This window comes from Camelus dromedarius, chromosome X, assembly GCF_036321535.1.
Source record: "Camelus dromedarius isolate mCamDro1 chromosome X, mCamDro1.pat, whole genome shotgun sequence".
Classification (NCBI taxonomy): domain Eukaryota; kingdom Metazoa; phylum Chordata; class Mammalia; order Artiodactyla; family Camelidae; genus Camelus; species Camelus dromedarius.
Genome location: NC_087472.1, coordinates 26,267,382 through 26,289,863, shown reverse-complemented (window position 1 = coordinate 26,289,863; position 22,482 = coordinate 26,267,382). Strand labels below are relative to the sequence as shown.

The 22,482-nt window shown below is 40.1% G+C and overlaps 1 protein-coding gene across 5 annotated transcripts in view; it reads left to right on the top strand.

Annotated features, from left to right (window-relative positions):
* The window catches only part of DOCK11 (dedicator of cytokinesis 11), a 169,920-nt gene that overhangs the window by 56,378 nt on the left and 91,060 nt on the right, over positions 1–22,482 (top strand). For all 5 annotated transcript variants that reach the window (XR_010379362.1, XM_031445367.2, XM_031445366.2 and 2 more), the window contains exons 8-18: positions 828–1,005; positions 1,399–1,478; positions 2,916–2,999; positions 6,328–6,468; positions 7,793–8,005; positions 13,113–13,235; positions 14,841–14,923; positions 17,645–17,767; positions 17,970–18,046; positions 20,665–20,849; positions 20,941–21,006. Coding sequence is in view for 4 of the 5 variants with exons in the window: in XM_031445367.2 (XP_031301227.1) it covers positions 828–1,005; positions 1,399–1,478; positions 2,916–2,999; positions 6,328–6,468; positions 7,793–8,005; positions 13,113–13,235; positions 14,841–14,923; positions 17,645–17,767; positions 17,970–18,046; positions 20,665–20,849; positions 20,941–21,006 (1,353 nt within the window). In the remaining variant the exon portion in view is untranslated. The remainder of the gene's footprint in view (positions 1–827; positions 1,006–1,398; positions 1,479–2,915; positions 3,000–6,327; positions 6,469–7,792; positions 8,006–13,112; positions 13,236–14,840; positions 14,924–17,644; positions 17,768–17,969; positions 18,047–20,664; positions 20,850–20,940; positions 21,007–22,482) is intronic.

The following is a 22,482-nucleotide window of genomic DNA, read 5'->3' as shown; positions in this document are numbered from 1 at the left end:
TTGCTACAGCAGTTTAATTTCATCCTTTACTATACTTTGAAGATGAGAAGGAGGACCTTTCTTGGTTCCTTCTTGAATAATGCTCAGGCAGTGGAAAATTATTGAGCCTTTCTTGAAATTAGTGCTGAGGTATTTGGGAGCATTTCTTTTGTCATGACAGAGAAGGTCCTAACATAAAAGAAGGTGTCATCATGTTTGAGGACAAGAAGAGGCTTTTATTTTCCTTGTGTGCTGCTATGCAGTCTAGGCTATCTTCATCATTTTTATTGAGAGCCACTGTTTAGTGTGAACTGACTACAGTCTTTTATACTCCTGTGATGCCTTTCATATGATGCATGGTAAAGTGAATTAGATAGTGATGTTGCATTTTATGGTGTGATATAAAGCAAGTACCAGATTTATTTCAGGTCACATTGAAGTTTGTTTTTAAGGGCTGATTTTGAAAATCTATAAATATGCCAGAAAAACTTCAAGTAGGGTGGAAATAGTAAAATATTGGCTTCTTTTTATAGTGGTAGTTTGATTATCTAAATGTAGAGGATGTCAGAAGGCCTTAAATGATAATGCTCACCCAACATGTAGTATTTTATGCCAACTTTGTGTGGATATTACTGTGCTCAGTACTGAGGGAAATAAAAAAGGTATGTTTGGCATGGTCATTCATCATCTTTGAGTTCCTATTCCTTGTTGAAAGAAGCAATTCTTTCATGAAAGTATTGACGTACGTATGTGCTGAGCTGAAGTAAAAATAAATAAACTAATGGAATCTAATATTAAAAGGGCAACTAAGCTAACTGAACACACACCTTCTTCTTTTTTTCCTCTAGTGCCCCAAAATGCGCCGTCATGCTTTTGAACTCAAGATGTTAGATAAGTATAGCCATTATCTGGCTGCTGAAACCGAGCAGGAAATGGAGGAATGGTTGATAACTTTGAAAAAGATTATTCAGATCAATACCGACAGTTTAGTTCAAGAGAAAAAGGAGACGGTAGAAACAGCACAAGGTCAGAATTTTTAAATGATTCCTTATCGAGGTAAAGCCCTTGTCTTTAATCTATGGGAATGTCCTTTGGGTAGGGTGAACACAGAGCTCCTAATCTTGAAGGTTGACCTCCTTCTTCATTAAAAATGACTACGGTGGTTGATAGATTTTTTTTTTTAAGAGTTGGTGCTACGTGGGCTCTGACACATGAAATACAACCAGACTAAAACAGATAGGGAATTCATGGCAGATTTTCAAAAGTCCATTAAAGTTTTCCCTATGCTTTCATAATCAAAATTCTTTGCAATAAATCTAGTAGGAGAGGATGGGGTGGGAGAGATACTTAGGATATTCCTCTTAGGTGATTAGTAATGGTTTGCATGGTTTGAAACATCTGCTTTTAATGAATTTGCAGATGATGAAACTAGCAGCCAAGGAAAAGCCGAGAACATCATGGCCAGTTTGGAAAGGAGCATGCATCCGGAACTGATGAAGGTACATCTTTCTTATGGCAACTTGCCTTCGACTGAGACAATGCAGGAATGGCTGTTAAAAGTTTTAATGCTGGATTTCCATTTGGCAATGTCATTTCTAAGTTAAAAACCATGGCAAGTTAGTGAAACAGGTAGAGATTGTAAAAGAAAAGTTACACCCCTAAAGTTAGACTTATAAGTGGCAGCTAAGAGTTCGGAAAATCTTATTTTTTCTCCCTAGACGCCAAGAAGTACTCCTAGATTTTTGTGACTTTATTAACTTCTATCTGCTACTTCTTATTCAGTTTAATTACTGTATGTCATTCATAAAAGAAGTATTCATTCAAGGGGCTACTGATGCAGAGTGAACATGGTATTCAGTCTAATGATTTGTATATGTTAATTTCAGACGAAAAGCACATTCTCTATGTGAATGTGTATGTGTATGTATATGAATAATTTCATCAGATGAGGATTTGGTTAGCAGACATCGTTTGTGTTAATTACTCTTGCTCTTTGGTGTTTGAAGGGAGTCAATTTTGGAAGTACAGAGGTGATTATCATACCTGTCTTAGTAGGTTACATATTTCACTCTGTGGACTCTATACTGTAATACATTAGAAAGTTATGACCCATTTCTTCATTTCAATCCCTGCCAAACCTATTTACTTTATTTTATTAAAAATTTTTTTTTGTGAGGGAGATAATTAGGTCTACTTATTTATTTTATTTTTTAGAGGAGGTACTGAGGATGGAACCCAGGACCTCGTGTATACTAAGCATGCGCTCTACCACTTGAGCTATACCATCCCCCCACCAAACCTATTTACATTTTTACTTTATTCCTCTTCCTGGACTACTAACTTATACAAGTTTAGAAGTTACTTTCTTCTATTTTAAACTTACTCTTCTCTTAAGCTTCAAAGCTATTTTCCAAAATTTAGGAACACACCCGTGAGCCCCTAATCTACGCTTTATGTGATTTTGTACATTTTAATGTGTCCCCTCTGAGTCTTTGTCGTTCCAGAATATACAGCCCAATATGTTTTTCCTAAAGTGATGGAATCAGAATTATATATAATATTTGATGGCTAGCACCATGGATATGTAAATGATAGTGTTTTCTTGCTTGTTAATTCTCTTTTACATCCAAAGTCTTTTGTATTTCTTTTTTGTACTACTATGGGTTGAATACTATTCTTAATATTAGGAAAGGCACATAGAAAGTATAAGAACCTGATCTATAGCTTATTATGGGTAATGGAGACTGTCACTCTGCCCAGCAAGCATTCTTTATCCATCTTAAGTACTTGGAAATGGAGAATAGTATATTTTTGAAGCTGTGTCAGATTGCTAGTTTCACATTAACTAGGTATTTAAATGGTATTTAATACTGCTTTGAAGGAAATGAAGTAATGTTCAGTATATGTGTGTGTATACATCTTTGTTTTCATTTTAGTATGGAAGAGAAACTGAACAGCTAAACAAGCTCAGTAGAGGAGATGGAAGACAGAATCTCTTTTCTTTTGATTCGGAAGTTCAGGTATTAATGATATACTGCTTTAAATAATCCCAGAATTGTTGCTTATTCACATAAACAACGTCTATGAAATGTTGAAATCACTGATTTTTGTGCCACTGGCATATCTATTGCTTTATATTTGTCTTGATTACTTTGAACAGGTGGCTTAACAACTTAAGTTCACTTAAGAGGACTGACACATATACAAGTAGTTTGGGACTGAAAATATATGTTTATTTTCTCTCAGTTCTGTATATTCTTTTCATTTCATCTCACTCTTCAAAATGGATAAAGCAAAGCATCCTTAGCAATGGTTTCAGTGCTTTGAACCCATTAAATACAATTGTGATCCAGTCGCAGTGACTTTCTGCAGTGTGAGGAGCACCAAGTCATATGAGACTTGTGATTTCTTTTCCACTTTTGATGTGGGCCCATAGAACTGGGATAATTTTCATACCTGGCTTAATCTCACTTTAAATGGAAAGCAGTGCAGGGAAGTGCAGGTTTGTGTGCATATGTGCATTTAAACCTCCGTGAGAGTGAGGCACTTTTTTGTATTAAGATATATATGCATTTAATACTTAATTCCATGATATGTTCTAATTAAATTGCTGATTTGTTTAAATGGAAGAATTCTACAGTATATAAGTATTACAAATATTTTTCCCAATGGAAAACATTTCATAAGAAAATGAAATTATTTGAGGGAAGATGAATATTTTTGGTTTTTACTTTTTCTGTGTGAGATTTCTAATTAAAATCTGTGCGATTATTTTTTGAAAGAAAAATATGCATTATGTAAGCATTACAGTTTTTTTCCTCAGTGAAAATATTTCATTAAAATATGGAATAATTTTGGGAAGAGTGATTTTGTTTTTGTTTCTTGTTGCTTGCTATGATTTTCTAACAAAAGATTTTTTAGTTGGAAATGGAAAAAATATATAGCCTATAAATAATGCAGAAAATTTTCCTTAATGAAAATGCCACATGAGAAAATAAAATTACTGGGGGAAAATTTGTTTTCAATATTTTATCTCCCTTTTCCCCCCATAGCACTATTATATTGTTCAAGTTGTATGATTTTAAGAAAAAAGGAGTATAGCAGGCCTCAGGAATGTTAGTTCCAAGACATTCATTCAGAAATTTACTTGTTCCAAGCATGTCTGTGCTTTTGATTCTGCAACACCCCCCCCCCCCCCCCGCCTGATTGGGCTCTAATTGAACAAGTCAGACTCTTTCATGGTATACAAAGAAGCCAATTGACTGTGGTTAAAGCTCAATCCAGTGTCTTTAAAAAAAAATTTGTGGTGTAGTGTTTTTGTGGTCATGGAACTGAACTGATTTTATGTTTGACTTGTTGTTTATCAGTGAGCCTCAGTGAGAGAAAAATTCACAATTGCGAAGAAAGTTGGACAAAAAAATGAATTTAATGTTGATTACGGAAGACAGTCTCCCCACAGAGAAATCCATGTTGTATGTGTCCAGTACCTTTCCGGGCAGTGCCTGCTTCTAATGTGAACCTTCTCTCTTGGCCACAGTTCAGCATTTAGAGACGTGTTTTCTACCACTGACCTTAGAGAATAAAGAAACACTGACTGAAGGGGATGGCTCTGACTTTGAACTACTGGGGAAGGCCATATGTCCCAACATTTGCACTCGCAGGCCTTGGAAGGGAAGGGATTTGGGGGCTGGGATGGTTTAGTCCAGTTTCTCTTCACATTCCTCTGTCTGAGTCAGATCGAAAGGAGAGCAGATAAATGGGCGGAAATTAGAATTGATTTCCATGGTAATGACTTGCCTCCGCTGGCTCCACAGATAGATAAGTGTTCGAGAGGGAGCTGTCTAGTCCCACACGTTTGTAGATAAATAGACTCTGGGGGGGAAATCATGCTTTCAGGTATGAATATTCTACTTTAGGCCCTTTTAAGGAGAGTTTTATCAGTGATGTAAGCAAGGTCAGAACAGCTATAATTATCCAAGACTCTTCAGGCACTATACCTGTTTCGGCTTGAATTACTTAGGCAATTGAGAAAAATTCTTCTGTTTCTTGGCTTGAGTTTTCCATATTGGCAGAGTGTTCTACTCAGATTCATCCCTTCATTTCTTGTCTACCCTGTCTCTGATCTAATTCAAAGTACAGTAGGTTGTCCAACAATTATACTTTTCCTCCCATTTGTGAACAGAGTGTGAGTCTGTTCAGACACTTAGAGTGAACAGATGAACTCAGGTTGCCTGAGCTGTGAACTGAGGACAAGGATTCCATGAGTATCTTTGAGGGGGGATGGATTCCTCCCCTGCTGAGAGGAATTCCTTGACTCCCAGTATCTTTTTTTTTAAACTCTATTTTGAAATACCAATAATTAAAAAAACATATCTCTGGCAGCCGGTTTATCCCTCAGCTCTGTTAGAAGCTGAGCTCAGTGATTTTCAGTTTCCTAAGCACACACTTCTCCCTCTGGTCATCATTTCAACATAGGTGGTCCCCAGGGTTCCAGCCTTGTTCTCCTCACCCAAGTTGCCACTGATTCCTAAATCCTGATCTCCAACCCACACCTCTCCTATTTTTCCAACCACTTACTTGCATCACCTCAAACTCAACACATCCCAAACTGAACTCACCATCTCTACTCACCCTCCCTCCATGCCTGCCATTCACTTTTATTTCCCAACTAAGTTGATAACATCACAATGTACTGAATCTTCTAAGTGAGAGGCCTTTTGTTATTCTTGTTGCCTTCCATATCCGTTCATGTCAGATATGTCCTCTGCACAGCTCATAAAAGAAATAAAATTCCTATCATCCTGCAACGTAGTATTTTGTGGGGAAGACAAACAATGAACAACCAAATAAATATTAAAAATAATGTCAGAAAACGAAATTAAGGAAAGGGAGTCTAGAGTGTCAGAGTACAGTTTTTTATAGGAAGTTAAGGAAGGTCTCTCTATGGAAATGCCAATTGATTGGAGACTCAAATGAAGGAGTAAGCCATGCATCTATCTTGGGGGAAGAGGGTTCCTGACAGAACAGCAAGTGCAAAGGCCCTGAGGTAGAGTGTACTTGGTGTGCTGGAGAAATAACCAAGGAGGCCAGTGGGGCTGGAACAGAGGTTGGGGGTAGGCTGGAGTGGTAGGAGATGAGGTCACAGGACTGGGGTAGGGAGTGAGGTAGAGATTTCTATCAGTGTTTGAATCTTTGTATAAGAGCACTACAAAGGCTTGTTGAATGAAAAATTAGGGTTCAAATGAAGAATGGACAGAGAACTATTGGATTCTGCAGTTTTTACTTATAGATCTATATTCATATGAATTCTGTTTGGGTGAGAAATGATTCATATTATCTATTTTGTAGAGGTTGGACTTTTCAGGAATTGAACCAGATATAAAGCCATTTGAGGAAAAGTGCAATAAACGTTTCCTGGTCAAGTGCCATGATTTAACTTTCAATATCTTGGGTCAAATTGGAGACAATGCAAAAGGGCCACCCACAAACGTATGTATGACTTTTCCTTCTACCTCCCTTAAACCAGTGCCTTAAGGGAACGTCTTTTTTATTTAAAAACTTTTTTTTTGCTGAGAATTAATTTACTGGGTAAAAATTCCATTGCTACATCTTATGATAAGTTTGACATAGAAGAATCTCACACACATCTTTCTTTTGCCAAAATAGGAATATGTTTTCATCCTGAGAGGATTCATGAAGCTCTTACCTATTCAGAATAGCAGATCGAGTGGGTAGGCTCTTGACATTCAAGAGGGACATATCTCTAGAACCTGGAAAATCCTCAAATTTGTAAATTCTACTAGGGATTATGACTTCTGTGAAATTGACTCATAGCTGTGAGTAAGGAACACTGAAGCCATAGAGGAACACGGATGCTGTGCAGTCCGCTAGCCTCGCTCGACTATTTACCTCAAGTGAATTCATTGTGTTCTACACAGAAAATTCTAATTATTAGCTGTCACGGATCATTTGAGTTGCTCAGGAATACTTGCAACTATGAATGTAAAATCGCCACGGAGACTGCATTTTGTGTTCATCTTTTTTGTTGTTGTTCTAGTTTGTCTTTGAAAAATAGCTAGAGTGATGATTTATTCTCTTACAAAGTAACTGAGATGCACTAGCAGACTTACTGTGTGTAAAGGGTTAATCTTTATGCCATCTGGCATGAAATTTCTCTTTGTGACCAGCTTTCAAATGCCATCTGTAGAGAGGAATCATGTCTTCCAAAACTGCTGATGGGGCAAAGCTTTTGTCAAGTAATTTGATGTTGACTGATATTAGCTCTTATTAAACATATAATCCAGTAAACTGTAACCCAGCAAAAGGGAAGATTTATTTCTACTCTGAAATACTGGCATGATTTTTAGGTAATTTCAGTAAGCCTATGGAGAATTAAAATTTATTCGTAGAACAGTTGATGTTCTTTAAATGTGGCTTCTGATTTCTATTCATCATTGAAAAAACTTGATAACTTGTGAAATTAATTCATACCTGACAAAAGTGAAAATTTGATAGTCTGTTATTTAGAATGCTCTTTTTTTTTGCCCCATAATTCTCTTTTTAAAAACTTCAAAAAATTTAAAAATTTTTGTTGAAGTGTAGTTGATTTACAATGTTAGTTTCAGGTTAGAATGCTCTTTCTTATATGCAAATGAGCCATAATGCAATTTTAGCTAAATGTTGAACTTAGAAACGAACCATAATCACAGAAACTTGAGGAATGAAAAAAAAATTATTTTGTAATTTGTGCCCCTCCCCCTCCCCCACCTTAAAAAAGTTGTAGTTTAAAAGTGTAATGGTTTTTCATTCCTAGGTTGAACCCTTTTTTATCAATCTTGCCTTATTTGATGTAAAGAACAATTGTAAGATTTCAGCTGACTTCCACGTAGACCTGAATCCCCCGTCTGTCCGTGAAATGCTGTGGGGCCCTTCAACCCAGCTGGCCAGTGATGGAAATGCCAGAGGCTCTTCCCCCGAGTCTTTCATTCATGGAATTGCTGAATCTCAGTTGCGCTACATAAAGCAGGTAAGGAATGATCTTTTAGCCTTGGTAGCGCATCCAGAATAAGAAACAGCAACAGCCTTGGATTATTTCAGAGTTCCAGGCCAGTGTTTTCACAGGCTTCCCAACTCTCGTAGGGTCTGTTGTATAGATGGTTTTCTGGTGACTGAAGTTGGAGGGGAAAAAAGAAAACCAGCAAATAAGCTAGTGATCATTGGTGAAGTAACATTTTCAGTAGGACCATGATGTGAATCTCAAAGGAAATTACTCCGTGGAGCCTGAGCGCAGATGACACAGACACGCCCCTGTACCCATGTGCATACTTCTGAGCAAGGCAATAAGTACCTGAAAGGCCCTTTTTTTCTCTTTGAAGAAAAAGTTGACCCTACAATAACCTCCCACCCGTAACTCCCATTCCCATTCTGAGTAGGTAATTTTAATGGAGCATAAAGGCTCTTTACACAAGGAGTTTGGGTTCAAAAGCAATGGGAGGGTGCTGCTTGCATCACAGCTGTAATGCCCCGCTCTTCCGCCCCATCTGATGCAAAGACTCCCCTTTAGAAGGAGCCTAGCCGGTTCCTGGCACTTTGACCTCTGACCAGACTGGAGGCCATAAGAGGTTAGGCAGAGCAGAGTTGATGGTCTGCTTTCTAGACTTTTGCAACTGAAAGGAAACTAGGGTATGGCCTGGAATTAAAGTGGGAAGAGGCAGAACAAAGCAGCTTACATTATAGGGAGGTTTATTTTACCCAAAATAAAAATGATCTTCCTTTTTTTTTCTGATTATAGAGAGAAATACATTATTATGTGGAAAATTCCAGCAATACAAAAAGTAATCAAGGAGAAAGTAAAAATCACCACCTGTAGGCAATAAATATTAACATTTTGGTGAACATCTTTCTAGATCTTTCTGTCGTGTATATATAAGCACATTCACGTTATATACACTCTTATACAAACTGTCTCATAGTCATACTGTTTTCTACTTACTGTATTCATTTAACATCATGTTTGTCATCCAATATCAATATCTCTGGATTTGGTCACATTCTTATTAAAGGCTAATATGGTATTCCACTGATTTAGCTCATGACAGGATAGTTCTAATTTTTGGATATCATCAATAAGACTGCATTGAACATTCTTGCACGTACACGTGAGCTCATTTGTTCAATTATCTCCTTAGAATAAACTCCAAGCATTGGGGTTTTCAGGGGAAAAGATTGTGCTGATTGATACTGGTTGCCCAGTGGGAGGGGAAGACTTGATATGTGCTGTCACTACACTCTTTGGGCTGTGGATCTCTGGTCGTTTTTCCCCATGTTGCCCCTCATTCCCTTACCTCTCCTTAGTTTGTTACTCAGACTCAAGTTGTAACATACATGAACACTGCACTACAATGGCCTGTGCTTTTAAAAGAGAGATTGAGCAAGGACAGGATGACAAGTATTTGAGAACCTGCTATTAAATTTTATGTTTGAGGGGAAGGTATAGCTCAAGTGGTAGAGCACATGCTTAGTGTGCACGAAGTCCTGGGTTAAGTACCCAGGACCTACTCCAAAAATAAATTAAACCTAATTACCCCCTCCCCCAGAAGTTTAAAAAATTATATGTTTACAAATTTCCACACAATGGCAGATAAGTCCTTCTAAGCCAGTGGAGTATTTGCCGTGTCACTGCAACGTGCCAGCTGTATGTTCGATGCAAGATGTTTAAATTGTGGTTTCAGGTGTCATCCCACTTGTTATCTAGGTCAGGGAGAAAATCAACATTTTTGGAATAGCTTTTGTGCCGGAATTGTCCAGTGGTATCTTACGTAAACACCATAGTCTTGGAGAAGAGGATAGTTATTGCTGTTTTGCAGATGAGGAAACTGCAGATCAGGGAGGTGAAGTAAGTAGCCCACCATTACATGCCTGTAGTGGTGAAGGCAGGATTTGAACTTAGGTCCATTTGCAAGACCTCAATCAACAATACTAGGCAGAATATATTTTCAGATTGACTAATAGTACGAGGAAGTGGTCATTTATTTCGAATAGTGGAACATTTTATTTTGAAGAAGTCTTTTTCTCAACTTCTTCCTGTTTAGGACTAGGATGCAGTACTCTGTAGGGAGAGACTGAATGTTAGCATCGATTTTTTTCCACAATGTTTTTTCAGTATTTTCTAGGAAATTATCTGTATGAAGTCATTTAATTCTCACAGCACCCCCAATAAAGTAAGTAGGTACTATTCCTGTCCTCCTTTTATAGATGAGGAAACTGAGGCACAGAGCAATCAAGTGGCTGATTCCAGGTCCCAGGGCGAGTAAGATGAGGAGCAGGACCTGCACCTTGATCTCGCAGGCTCTGAAGCCCAGCTGTCCCCTGTTCTGTACTGCTTCCCTGTCACCCTAGAGAGAGGGAAACAGCCTCTCTCGAAAAGGGCTGTCTGGCAACCCTGCCCCCTCCAGCAAGGCTATTCAAGTGGCAACATGATCTGAGGGAAGAGGCTGCTCCCAGGGCTTGGTGGACCATGGGTGTTTGGGGGACATTCTAGGCCCTCCCCCTCAGCTCCTTGGAGTCTTCCTCTCTGGTGGCTTTCTGAGGAGCAACAAGGTGACCTTAGGAAAAGGAGGAAGCTGGGTCTATTGAAGAATTTTGCCTCTCTGACACCAGACAGCCACTGTGACCAGTCACTTCACTCTCAGCTGCCTGGCAATTCCTTCCCAGTTGCCCTGACAGCACTCAGTCTGCCATGTCCTCCAAGCTGGCCTTGGGTTGGGGTTGGGGGGAGCTGTTGACTTTTGGGGGTCTGCCTCCCTGTGGCTTGTGGGCTCCCCAATAGGGGGCAGCAGTTGTTGGACTCGTGAAAACGTGTCACGACTACCACATACCCTACCGTGCCCTGAGGGGCTAAATGCTGGGGACTGGGGTTGAGGGACCTGACCCATTCTTTAGAGGGAAGGGGCAGCGAAGCGGATAAAAGTCAGGCACATCCAGGCTTCCTGGCGGGGAAAGGAGGGCTGGGCCATAGGCCTTATCCTAAAGAGCCAGACCCCCAGCCCACACAGGATTCCTGGGTGTTCTCTGGCTGTTCTTCTGTGTTCTGGGGACGAGGGAAAACAGAAGCTGATGCGACAAAAGGCAGATCAGCTCCAGAGAATGTCCCCCTACACCAGCATCCCTGCTCAGTTGAACACTGAACATCTCTGTGCCTCAGTATCCCTATCTGTAAACTGGAGGTAACCATGGTACCTGCATCTGGGGCGGCTGTGTAGCTCAGACAAGGTGTGCCCTCCCCAGAAAGCCCTCGGCACAGTACCAGGCTCAGAACGACGTGGCTGCTGGTAGGAGCAGCAGTTAACGGGGATCACAGATAAACAAGTGAAAGTGCCTTGTCCTCATCAATTGCCAAATCCTTTAAAAATACAGTATTTGTTGCTGGCATCAGTGTGGGGAAACTCCCGGAGTACTGGGCACAGGGAACCATAGGTACCCGGTGAGCATTTGCCGGGGCGTAATCAGTATTACTCTTAACGTCCAGCTTCATTGCATGAGATGTTGGAGGCCTGGGTCGCGAGGCGGCAAGGCTGTATAGCATGGGCTGTGTGGTCTGGAAGCCCTGGCTACGGTCCTCACCCACTTGCTCACTGCATAAACCTCTCTAAGCTTCGATTTCCTGATCTGTAAAGTATGTATATTGTAGTGCCTACATTTGAGGGGTTTTATGAAGAGTAAGGGAGAGACTGCACAAAAACCATCTGGCACAGTTATGTGAAATCGGAAAGCATGAGGCGGCACTCAAGGTGCAGCGCTCATCATACCTTCTGCGGAGGCCACTCCGGCAGTCTGCCACCTACATCTCACAGCCCGGGCAGCATGCTCCTGGCAGAACCAAAAATCAAGTTCTGTGACCATGAGACTTTGGGCTTCTCTGGTAATAACCAGGTACCTAATGTGCATTACGTCATTTAATCCACTCAAGAAGATATGAAATAGCTATTACTCTCATCAGCCCCCATTTCAGAGATGACAAATCTGAGCTGTAGAGAGGATGTGACTTGCCTAAACTAAAAAATGGGGGAGCCAGAATTTGAACCCAGGAAATTTGACGCCCTGAGCAGTTTTTAACCACTTCCGTCCATGCTTGCTGCTTGGGAAGTCAGAGCTGAGTCAGCCGATATCCAGATCCCTACAAGCCGTTAGATTTGGGGGAATTACTTAGCGTCTTATACCCAGTTTTGTCTTCTTTCCTGCCTACCTCAGAGGGTTCTCTCTGGAATAGATGAGCTAATCTGTCTGAAATGCTTTGAAAACTGGAACACGCTATCTTAACACAGTTGGTAATATACCAAGCAGAAAAATAAAACTTGGTGGGGTCCCAGTGATGGATTTTTCCACTTGACTTCATTTGTGTGGTGCTCTTTTAGGCAACAGACATAACCAACTAATGGGCTATTTGGAAGATATTATATGGTTGTTCCACATGCATTCAAAGAGAACTCAAGGAACTTGGGTTGCATCTGCATTAGTACTTGCAATAAAGTGTATGGGAACAACAGGAGTTTTAGACCATCTGTCCTTTGCCTTTACATTGAAAGCAACAGAGCTCCTTAACAGCAGCAAACGAATGTTTTCTATAGGATAATTCAGTTTTTATGTTATGCAGAACAGTAAAGTATCTTCTTCCTTCTTAGCTACCGTTATTAGTCATTAAGTGTGAGTGAATTGCCCTGGAGTTAGAGGCAGCTACATTGATGAATGCATATCCTATTCCACTTGAGAAACGCACACTATCTGAGCACATGCCACTTAAGCCAAACAATACACGTTGTATTGATTAGGCCTAAGGATGCACCTCGCAAGCACAGCCAAACACGAGAGGCTAAGCAACCATGGTGACACTGCACATTGGGGACTAATAGATGTGATGTTGGTGACAAAATAGAAAATCCATTCTGAAAGGAGCATCGGGAGCTTTGAAAACTGTATGAAAGGAAATCTTATCTATTACCAAGGTCCTGAACATGATCCTATGTTGAATATCAACATTCAGTGCCAAGCACGCCACTAGGAATCACTAACCAAACAACTGTATCTATGAGGTGACATTAAAAAAAAAGAGTCTAATGGAAGGAATTTTTTTCCAGGGAATTTTCTCCGTGACAAATCCACATTCTGAAATTTTCCTAGTCGCGAGGATTGAAAAGGTTCTCCAGGGGAACATCACGCACTGCGCAGAGCCTTACATCAAAAATTCTGACCCGGCAAAGGTATTTATACAGATTGTGAGCATTTCAGCCTAAGGTAGAATTTGCCTTTTACTGGCATTTTAGTTTTATCTATCTATCTATTTTTTAATGGAGGTAGTGGAGATTGAACCAAAGACCTCGTGCATGCTAGGCATGCATTCTACCAGTGAGCTATACCCTCCCCCCTTACTGGTATTTTAAATGATATTGTCAATGACTCTACCAAAAAGAAAAAAACCCCAAAAAACCAATACTCCCTTAGCATGCTGTATATTCTGAAAATATTGTCTACTCTAAGTATGCCTGCTCAAGCTTCAACATGACTTTTTTCCCTTTTCATTTATGTTCTTTTGACATGCCAGTCTGATTTCTGCTTATTTATCAAAATAAGAACTGAAGGCTTTTAGGCCACATCTGTTCATTGACACCATCTCCTTGGCAATAGCTACTCTTTCTTTATTCCCAGCCCTGCCTACAGCCCTAGAACGGCAGAGCTGGGATGGGAAAGAGGACCTGGTCCTGTGGTTTCGAAAGGCCAGTCTGTACTCAAATTGACTCTTGTCTTTGATGACATGAAAATAGAAAGACAAGAGATTGAGCCGTTCGTGAAGCTTCAGTGTATTGAATTCAAAGGGCTAGCCTTTATTCTGAGATTTTTGCCCCTCCTACTTTTTAAACATCACACCTGCCTGTCTTCCTGAAGTGTTGGCATAGTACATAGTGGGGATTGTTCTTTTTACTGTCTAATATCTTTAAACGGCAACCTTAAAAGTCGGGAACCCCTAGAATCATCCAAATTTCTGGATCATGACATACAAACTTGTAGAAATTTGTGATCTCATCCTCTCCTCTCGTTTTGTAAATGAGAAAACTGAGGCCCATAGAGGGGATGCATTCGTGGCTGAGTTCATTAGCGACACTCCAGCTGCTGAGTATTTATGAGAGTTGATCTGTTGTACATGGCATTTAGTTTTGTCTCCAAATAGTGTTTATTAAGTGGGAGACGCTGAGGAGACATATGACTAATTTGTGGGGGGAAAAAAGATCTCAACAATGTAGATAAAAGCCTCGCGCATTCTGTCTCCCTCGGGATAAGTGTCCAGCCTGCATTTCGCAGCCTGTTTAGACTCTATAGGCAGTTAATCTCCTGTGTCATCTCCCCGCGCCTGTGCAAACAGCAGCTCCTGCCCACACGAAACTAATTGCCTTGATTCTTGGTCATTTGGCTTTTATCTTGGGAGTTGAAAGGTCAACTGTACCCAGACCAAACTTCTCCCAAGAATGGAGTGTCTGCCTGCTCATGTGTGAAAGGAAATACATACACAAACTGCTTAAATTTTTCCCACTAGTGGTCTTTGGTACAAAATATGCCCCACATGCATTTTATCTGTCTTCTGATATCTTGATGAGGGCTCTCTTGATGAAAAAACACAGAACCTTTAGGAAGTGCTTTGGTCTTGAAAAATGGGTGGCTGATGTGTATTGTGTTTTATTGTAGCTATTTCTATGTTTTTCCCCCTCTAGATTTTGATGTTTTTTATCAGTAAGTTGGGGAGGATTATTTTTCTGGATGAGTCCCTGGAAGTGTGAACCAATATGAGCCTATTTTCTTGTTTCTGTCCTTAGACAGCCCAGAAGGTGCACAGGACAGCTAAGCAAGTGTGTAGCCGCCTTGGACAATACAGAATGCCTTTTGCTTGGGCTGCCAGGTTTGTACAAATATAATCCTGACCCATCTATTCACACTCCTGTGTGAAGCTGAAGGCTGTTGTCCTTGCCAGCAGAATTCAGAAGTCTGTTTCTGACAAGCCAGTTGGGATACTTGGGCTGTGTCTCAGTCCATTTGGGCTGCTATCATAAATTACTGTAGATTGGCTGGCTTAAACAGCAGACATTTCTCTGGAGGTTGGAAGTCCGAGATCAGGGTGCCAGCATGTTTGGGTTCTGGTGAGGACTCTTCCACGTTGTAGATAACCAACTTCTCCTTGTATCCTCACATGGCAGAAGGAGGGCGGGCTAGCTCTCTGGCTTCTTTTAAGAGCACTAATCCCTTTTATGAGGGCCATCCTCATGACTGAATCACCTCCCAAAGGTACCACATTCTAATATCATCATTTTGGGGATTAGATTTCACCATATGAACTTTGGGGCCGGGGGAGGACACAGACATTTAGTCCATAACAGGATACAAGAATTCTTTCTCTTGGAATTTGCTGTGCCTCAAAGACCCTTTGATTTCTTTAAATGTCTTGCTTCAGGGAAATTTTCTTTGGCTTGGGTTACTGAGCTGACTGACACCACTTAATTTTATTACGTTTTAAAGCAGAGCTTATTTGCTAAAGTGATGGAATATTTTTTCCCCAGAAAACCAGAAACTGTGGTGAATTATATACAATATGCCCACTGTTTCAGAGTTGGCTGGGTTTATGCTTTGAAAAGCCATCATAGAGTAATTCTGAAAAACATACTAAAAATTAGAAGGCAAAGAATGTAGTAAGTGCAAGTGTGTAATTACTTAATAGACTTTCTTGCTCTCTGATGACAAATTTGGCAGCCCCTTCAGGGCTAGTTATTAGGAAGTGTGTTATCTGTACCACGTATCTGATGGTGGGTTACATGATTTTCCTCCAAATCTTACAAATCTGCCTACAGTGATGACTTAAAACGTGTTTCTTGCTTATTCCCCACTTTGAGGTCCAGGTGCACTGGCTTGTTTGTGGTACAGCCTGTACAGCTCACTGGAACTTCTGGGGAAAGGGCACCATGTTCTGAATAATTCAATCAATTCTGTTCAGTGGGTGCTGGGGAGGAGCATAAGGGTAGAAGATTCTAAGCTAATTAACTCTTCTGTCACCATGGATAATCATTTCATTTTTGGGGAAGGTCTCAAAATGCTTTGTATGTTGATAGATGAAAAGGCAGCTTGTCTTTGTTTTGCAAACTGGTGAGAAATGTTAGCTAAAGATGGGTCAAGGGCAAGGAGCAGTGGAGGGTGGTATATTTCGGCATTATAGAAGGTGAAATACAGCGTGTAGATACAAGCACACTTAGTGATGCCCCAGCTACTGCTGCTGTTATTATTTACGGTAATTAAGTGCTAACTTTGTACAAGGCCAAGGTTTAAACATTTCATGTATACTTTCTTAAGAGGTAGGGACCATTCTCCCCCATCTTGGAGATAAGGAAATTGAGGCACAGAAGTAAAAAAAAATCCTTGGCCAAGTTCACATGGCACGTGTGTGAGCAGGGCTCAGAACCCATGGCACATGACTGTAGATTCCGCTCTGGACCCTTGCGGCGCCCTGCCCCACCCCCGCTTCAGGTCGGAGCAGTCGCCGCTTGATGCTGATCTGTATCAAGAAAAGTAAATTTTAAAATCTTCAAAGTTAGAAGCTTTGATCCCCAGTTCTGATGAGGAATTACACTATTTTTTTTCTTCTTCCTGAGCTGTTTTTGGTTGTCAGCAGTAGCAGGAGCTCACTCTAAAGGCTTGGCTGGGGTATTTAAAAGATGTATGATTAAACCCCTGTTTACTGAATATAAAGGAGATATGCTTAGAAGTAGGAACAATGGTTAATGCATATAACCACATTTTCAGAGGCTCTGCCGGGGGAATTATGTTTCTGGCTCTGGCTGCTTCCAGCGTGTTGGGTGCTTTATGTTACTTCCCGTTTTAGCAGTAAGATAGCTGCTTAAAAATGGAAGAAGGGGAAGGGCAGGGAATAGTTCAAATTCATATTGGAAACTTTACAAATATATTGTAAACTGTAAGTTGATCTTAAAGACCTAATTTAATTTTTATCAACTTTATTGAGATATACTTTACCTTTGATGAAAATGCACATTTTATATGTCCAGTTTGATGAATTTTCACAAGTATATTCAGTCATGTAACTACCACCCCAACCAAGATATAGAACATGTCTATGACTCTGGGGAGTTCCCTCACGCTCCGGTCTAGTCAGCCATCTCACCTCCACCCAGGCAACTACTGACCTTAGATGACTTTTACCTACTCTAGACCTTCATATAGATGGAATCACACAGTATGTTCTCTTACGTTTGGTTTCTCATGCTCAGTCTGTTTTTGAGTTTCATCAGTCATGTTGTATGTCTCAGTTGTTCATTTTGAGTAGTATTCCATTATGTGAATGTACCACAGTTTGGTTAGCCATTCACTTGTTGATGAATATCTGGGTTGTTGCCAGTTTGGGGCCATGGCAAATAAATCTGCTGTGAACATTGAAGTACCATGTAGAAATATGCCTGGGAGTGGAATTGTAGGGTCAGAGGGCAGGCGTATGCATAACTTCATCAGAAATTGCCAAATTATTTTCCAAAATAGTTTCACCATTGTATACTCACCAGCACTTTTTTATCTTAATTTATCAATACTTCTTTTTTTTAAACCCCTCCTGTTGCTGTTTTAGACCCATTTTCAAAGATATTCAAGGCTCTCTTGACCTGGATGGGAGATTTTCTCCTTTGTATAAACAAGACAGTAGCAAGCTTTCAAATGAAGACATTCTCAAATTGCTCTCGGAATACAAGAAGTAAGTGTGTGGAGTTACTGTGGTAAATTGATATAATAGAGGAATTTTAATTTCTTAAAATGAGGAGTATGAGTCACATATGGGAGAAACCAAGTGCTTTGGAGCATTTGGGTTTGGAAGCATTTGGAAGGTTGGATATAGGGTAACCAATGCATTTAGTAATCATTTGTTTTAAGTATAAAATATTCTTATTTTATGCCAGGCCAGAGAAGACCAAATTGCAGATTATTCCTGGGCAGCTAAACATCACAGTAGAATGCGTTCCTGTGGATTTATCAAGTAAGAACTTACATATTGCAAATAAACCTTAAGGGCTGTGTTTGAATCTCAGGTTTTTATCTTAGCAGTATTTTTCTTGAGGTTTACATGGTGTATTTATTAGTTTCCTAGGGCTGCTGTAAGGAAGTATTACAGACTGGGTGGCTTACAATGAAACATTTATTCTCTTGCAGTTCTAGAGGCTAGAGGTAAAAAATCAAGGTGCCAGCAGGGCCAGGCTCCTTCTAAATGCTCTAAGGAAGAATCATTCCTTGCCTCTTTCTAGCATCTGGTGACTCCCTGCTACCCTTGGCATCCCTTGGCTTGTAGCTGGATCCCTCCAATTTCTGCCTCCGTCCTTACATGGCCTTCTTCTAACAGTACCAGTCATTGGATTAGGGCCCACCTTCAAGCAGTATATCTCATCTTAACTAATTGCATCTGCAAAGACCCTGTTTCCAGATAAGGTCACATTCTGAGCTTCCAGGGGACGTGAATTTTGCTGGGACACTATTCAACCCAGTACACGTGGTGAATAGTTACAGATTAGGAAGTGAAGTCACTTGATTTTATCAGATGCTGTTTCATCTATAATATGTGATGTTGTGAGTGTGCTCCAGTCAGTTTCTGCTCCCTTTGCCTTGGATAAGTCTCATCCACGAATGGATCAAAAAGGAGGAGAATTTTTTTCTTGTCTAAAGACAGGACTCTAAGATCCCAGGAGAAAAATGGACGGAAGACACCAAAGACAATCTGCAGGAAATAAAATGACTAGTAAAGATTCAAAAAATGTTCACTCTCAGTAATTATGCCACTAATGCAAATTTAAACATTTAAGCATTATGATGTCTTTGTTCTTCTATCAAATTTACAAAAATAAAGTGAAACTGTCTAAGGCTTGCTTGGTTTTGGCCTGGCATCACCACCTATCACAAGTAGGAGGATAATTTGGCAGGAGATATCCATGAATGTCTATAACTAAGGCATTACAATTCTGAGATTCACCGAATAAGCATTTCTTGAGTAAACTCTATTTAATACCTACAAGACGCTTTAAAAGTATGGAGATTAAAGTCTAAAAGGAGTGACAGATATTAAACAAGAAAAGAAATAAGTGAGTGATTTCAGTGATTGGGGTAGGCTGCTTTAAAAACGGTGGCCAAGGAAGGCCCACCAAGTGGTCCAGGCAGCATACGTTGGTTGGGACTGTAGCTTCTACTCTGAGGGCATCCTGGATACAAAGAGCTTGAGATGGGAGCTAGTGTGGTTGGTATGAACAGAACGGAAGCCAATGTGGCCGTAGTGTAGTGTGTGATGGGAGCAAGGGAGATTGGAGATGAAACAGAAGTAGGAAGGATCACATCCTGTACAGAATTATAAAGACCATGGTAACTCTTTAAAACACTGGATTTTATTCCAAGTTCAATGAGAAGTCACTAAAGGATTGTAAGTAGGAAAATGGCAATTGACGTTTTAAAACATCCAAGAGTAAAATGGATTATTTTCTCCTGAAGAAACAACTTGAGATGTAGACAGGAATTTATGCATAAAGATGTTCTCTGTAGTATTGTTTATATTGGGGAGAAAATTGGAAATAACGAAAGAGTCTAACACTGTCACGTGTGGTTAAGACAGCTATGGTATACTGATACCATGAAACTTCATGCAGCTATGAAACATGACGTTCACAAAGAGTTCATGGAATAAGACATCAGGTAAAATGATGAAAAGCCAGGATAAAGTTCCATGTATATAGTGGGACTTTTGTATTTTTGTATAACATACACATGGAAAGAAGACTAGAAGAAAATACGCCAAAGCATGAACAGTAGTTATCTCTGGGTATTGGAATGATCACTTGTTTCTGTGCACCTTTACTCTGTACCTCCACATATTATTCTGTTGTAAGTATTGCTGTGGTATAAAACCAAACCCAGTGAAAAATATTGTGTCCTCAGGTCTGACTCTCCTGGGTCTTCCTTCTCCACCAGTATCACTCTGCAGCAAGGACAAGCAGTCTTAGAGCCCCTTAATGTGTCAATAACTTTTACTGCAGTGGCTCCCTCAATAGCATGCTGCTACCCTTCTCTGAGGCTTTGGGTTTTGCACGTTCGGGAGGATTGAATTTCTTATTGGTGACACATCGTAAGATCTGTAGTTTCAAAAGGCTGCCATTCTTTCTTAAGTGAAAATTTGTACCTGCACCAAGTTCACTTTCGAAAAGCCATGGGCTAATTGGAGGCATAGATTTACCGTTACTTCCCTGATACCAATAAAAATTTGCAGTGAAAGCTAAACTGCAGCCACAGGAGGAGAAACGTAATGGATTTCTTTGCAGAGTTTAAATTTGTCAAAATTATAATGTGTTGTATTTGGCAAATCACTCTCCTCTATGTTAAGAATGAAATAGCAATCCACGTCTGGTTTGAAGGGTTCCACTAAAATCAGCATCAGACTATTTACTCCATCTTGTTCTTTTGGGTTCTCCAAGTGGTTGTATGACTTTCTGTCAATCACTAAGAATTCTCTTTGTTAAACTGCTCTTTGAGAACACTATCCGTGTATATTTTTATAAATGTAGAAATGTGTTAATGATTGTTGAATTGTATTATCTCTGCCTGTTTTTTTTTCTGCTATAGATTGTATTACTTCTTCATACGTGCCCCTGAAGCCTTTTGAAAAGAGTTGTCAAAATATTACTGTGGAAGTTGAAGAGTTTGTTCCAGAGATGACAAAATACTGTTATCCATTTACTATTTACAAAAACCATCTGTATGTATATCCCTTGCAGTTAAAATATGATAGCCAGAAAACATTTGCCAAGGTAAACAGTGTAAACTATACATTTTGGGGTATAAAGTGTTATTTATAATCATCTTGTTTTGTGACTCATTTTGAACAATGAATCATTTTAGGCCAGGAACATTGCGGTCTGTGTGGAATTCCGGGATTCAGATGAAAGTGATGCTAGCGCTCTAAAGGTTTGTTTATGATGCTGGTAAGCATGACTTTTTAGTAGAGATAGAGATTTTGGTCCTTGGTAGTTTCATATGCTAAGTTTAATGTGTTTAAACGTCAAAGAGAAAATGTACTCAAGTGACACATGTAATATTGTCTTTTCTGCTCTTACACATTAACTACAAGGATGAGTTAAATATTAAGAAATAACAAAATGAGTTAGGAACATAGATAGCTCTAAAAGTGAGGAAGCTTCATAGGCCAGATTTTTGCCTTTGCTCCACTTGGGTTTTAGAATTCTCCAGTGCCTAATCACAAGGTCATTTTCTGCTCTGACCTGACAGTTTGTAGTGGTACCATCAGGGGAGTATAAACTCCATTCTCCTTGAAACCTGAACGGGCTTCTAGCTGACAGAAGCAGAGCATGACTGCTTTGATCTGAGATCTGACTTCTCTGTGACTGGCCAAATGGGGGCCTCCAAACTTGAATTAGTGATCTATGGAAAGCATCTCAGTATTATCTGATACTGCGGTCCTTAAATAGCTGTCAGTTCACAGCGCCTTTACATTTGCGCTCTTTATAGCTGCTTTGAACTTTTGGCTCTTTTAGCCCTTTCATCAGAGGCCTGGGAGAGAAGTCAGAACATCTAGCCATCTCAGAGTGTTTATCTGGCTCCCCACTTCTCTAGCCTGAGCCTAAATCAGACAGATGGAGGGCGGTCTTCCACTTAAACCATCTAGGGAAAGAAGCTGGAGTGTTCCCGATTAAGTCATTGGATGTTTCCTCACTCCTACCTTTGAAAGATTTGTTTTCACAGAGGAACCTAAGTTAAATTAAGGATTAGCTGGAACAGATTAAGTATATTTTCTCTGATTCTCCCTTGAGCAGAGGTGAGAATAACATTTCCTTTGCCCCCATGCAATATCCTTTTGTATGCTGAAAGATTCTTAGGTTACCTCTCAGCAATTCCTGCAAATTGCCCACATAACCCTATTTCGGGAGAACTGGTGATGTAGTTACATGGAGTCGCAGGTTCATTTCTTAGCTGGCCTGGAGGCCGGCTCTGAAGTACCCGAATGAGGCAGTTAGGACCTTGGCACGCTCACTCCATATTCATCCTTGACCTTCTTAGGCCTATGGAAGTGAAAAACACACTAGAAATGAAATCGGATCTTTCCATGGAACCGTAGAAAGCTTCCATTTATTTTATTGGTGTAACAGCAAGCCAGTGACTCTTAAAATGTGGCTCGTAAAGTGCGAGAACAGTGAGCTTGTCTGTAGCTTAATGGACCCTCAATTTCGAATTCCTTTAGGCTAGGAATATATCTGCTGGTCAGTTCTGTTTTGGTAACTCCTCACCTTGCCCACCACACAAGGAGCATTCAGCAAATGCTGCTGACTGACTGAGAGGGAGCTTCTTGTATTAAGAAATGCAAATAGCTGAGAGAAGTAAGCTTTCCAGGCCTGGTTGTGGAGAGTCTTTCCCTTCCATATGATT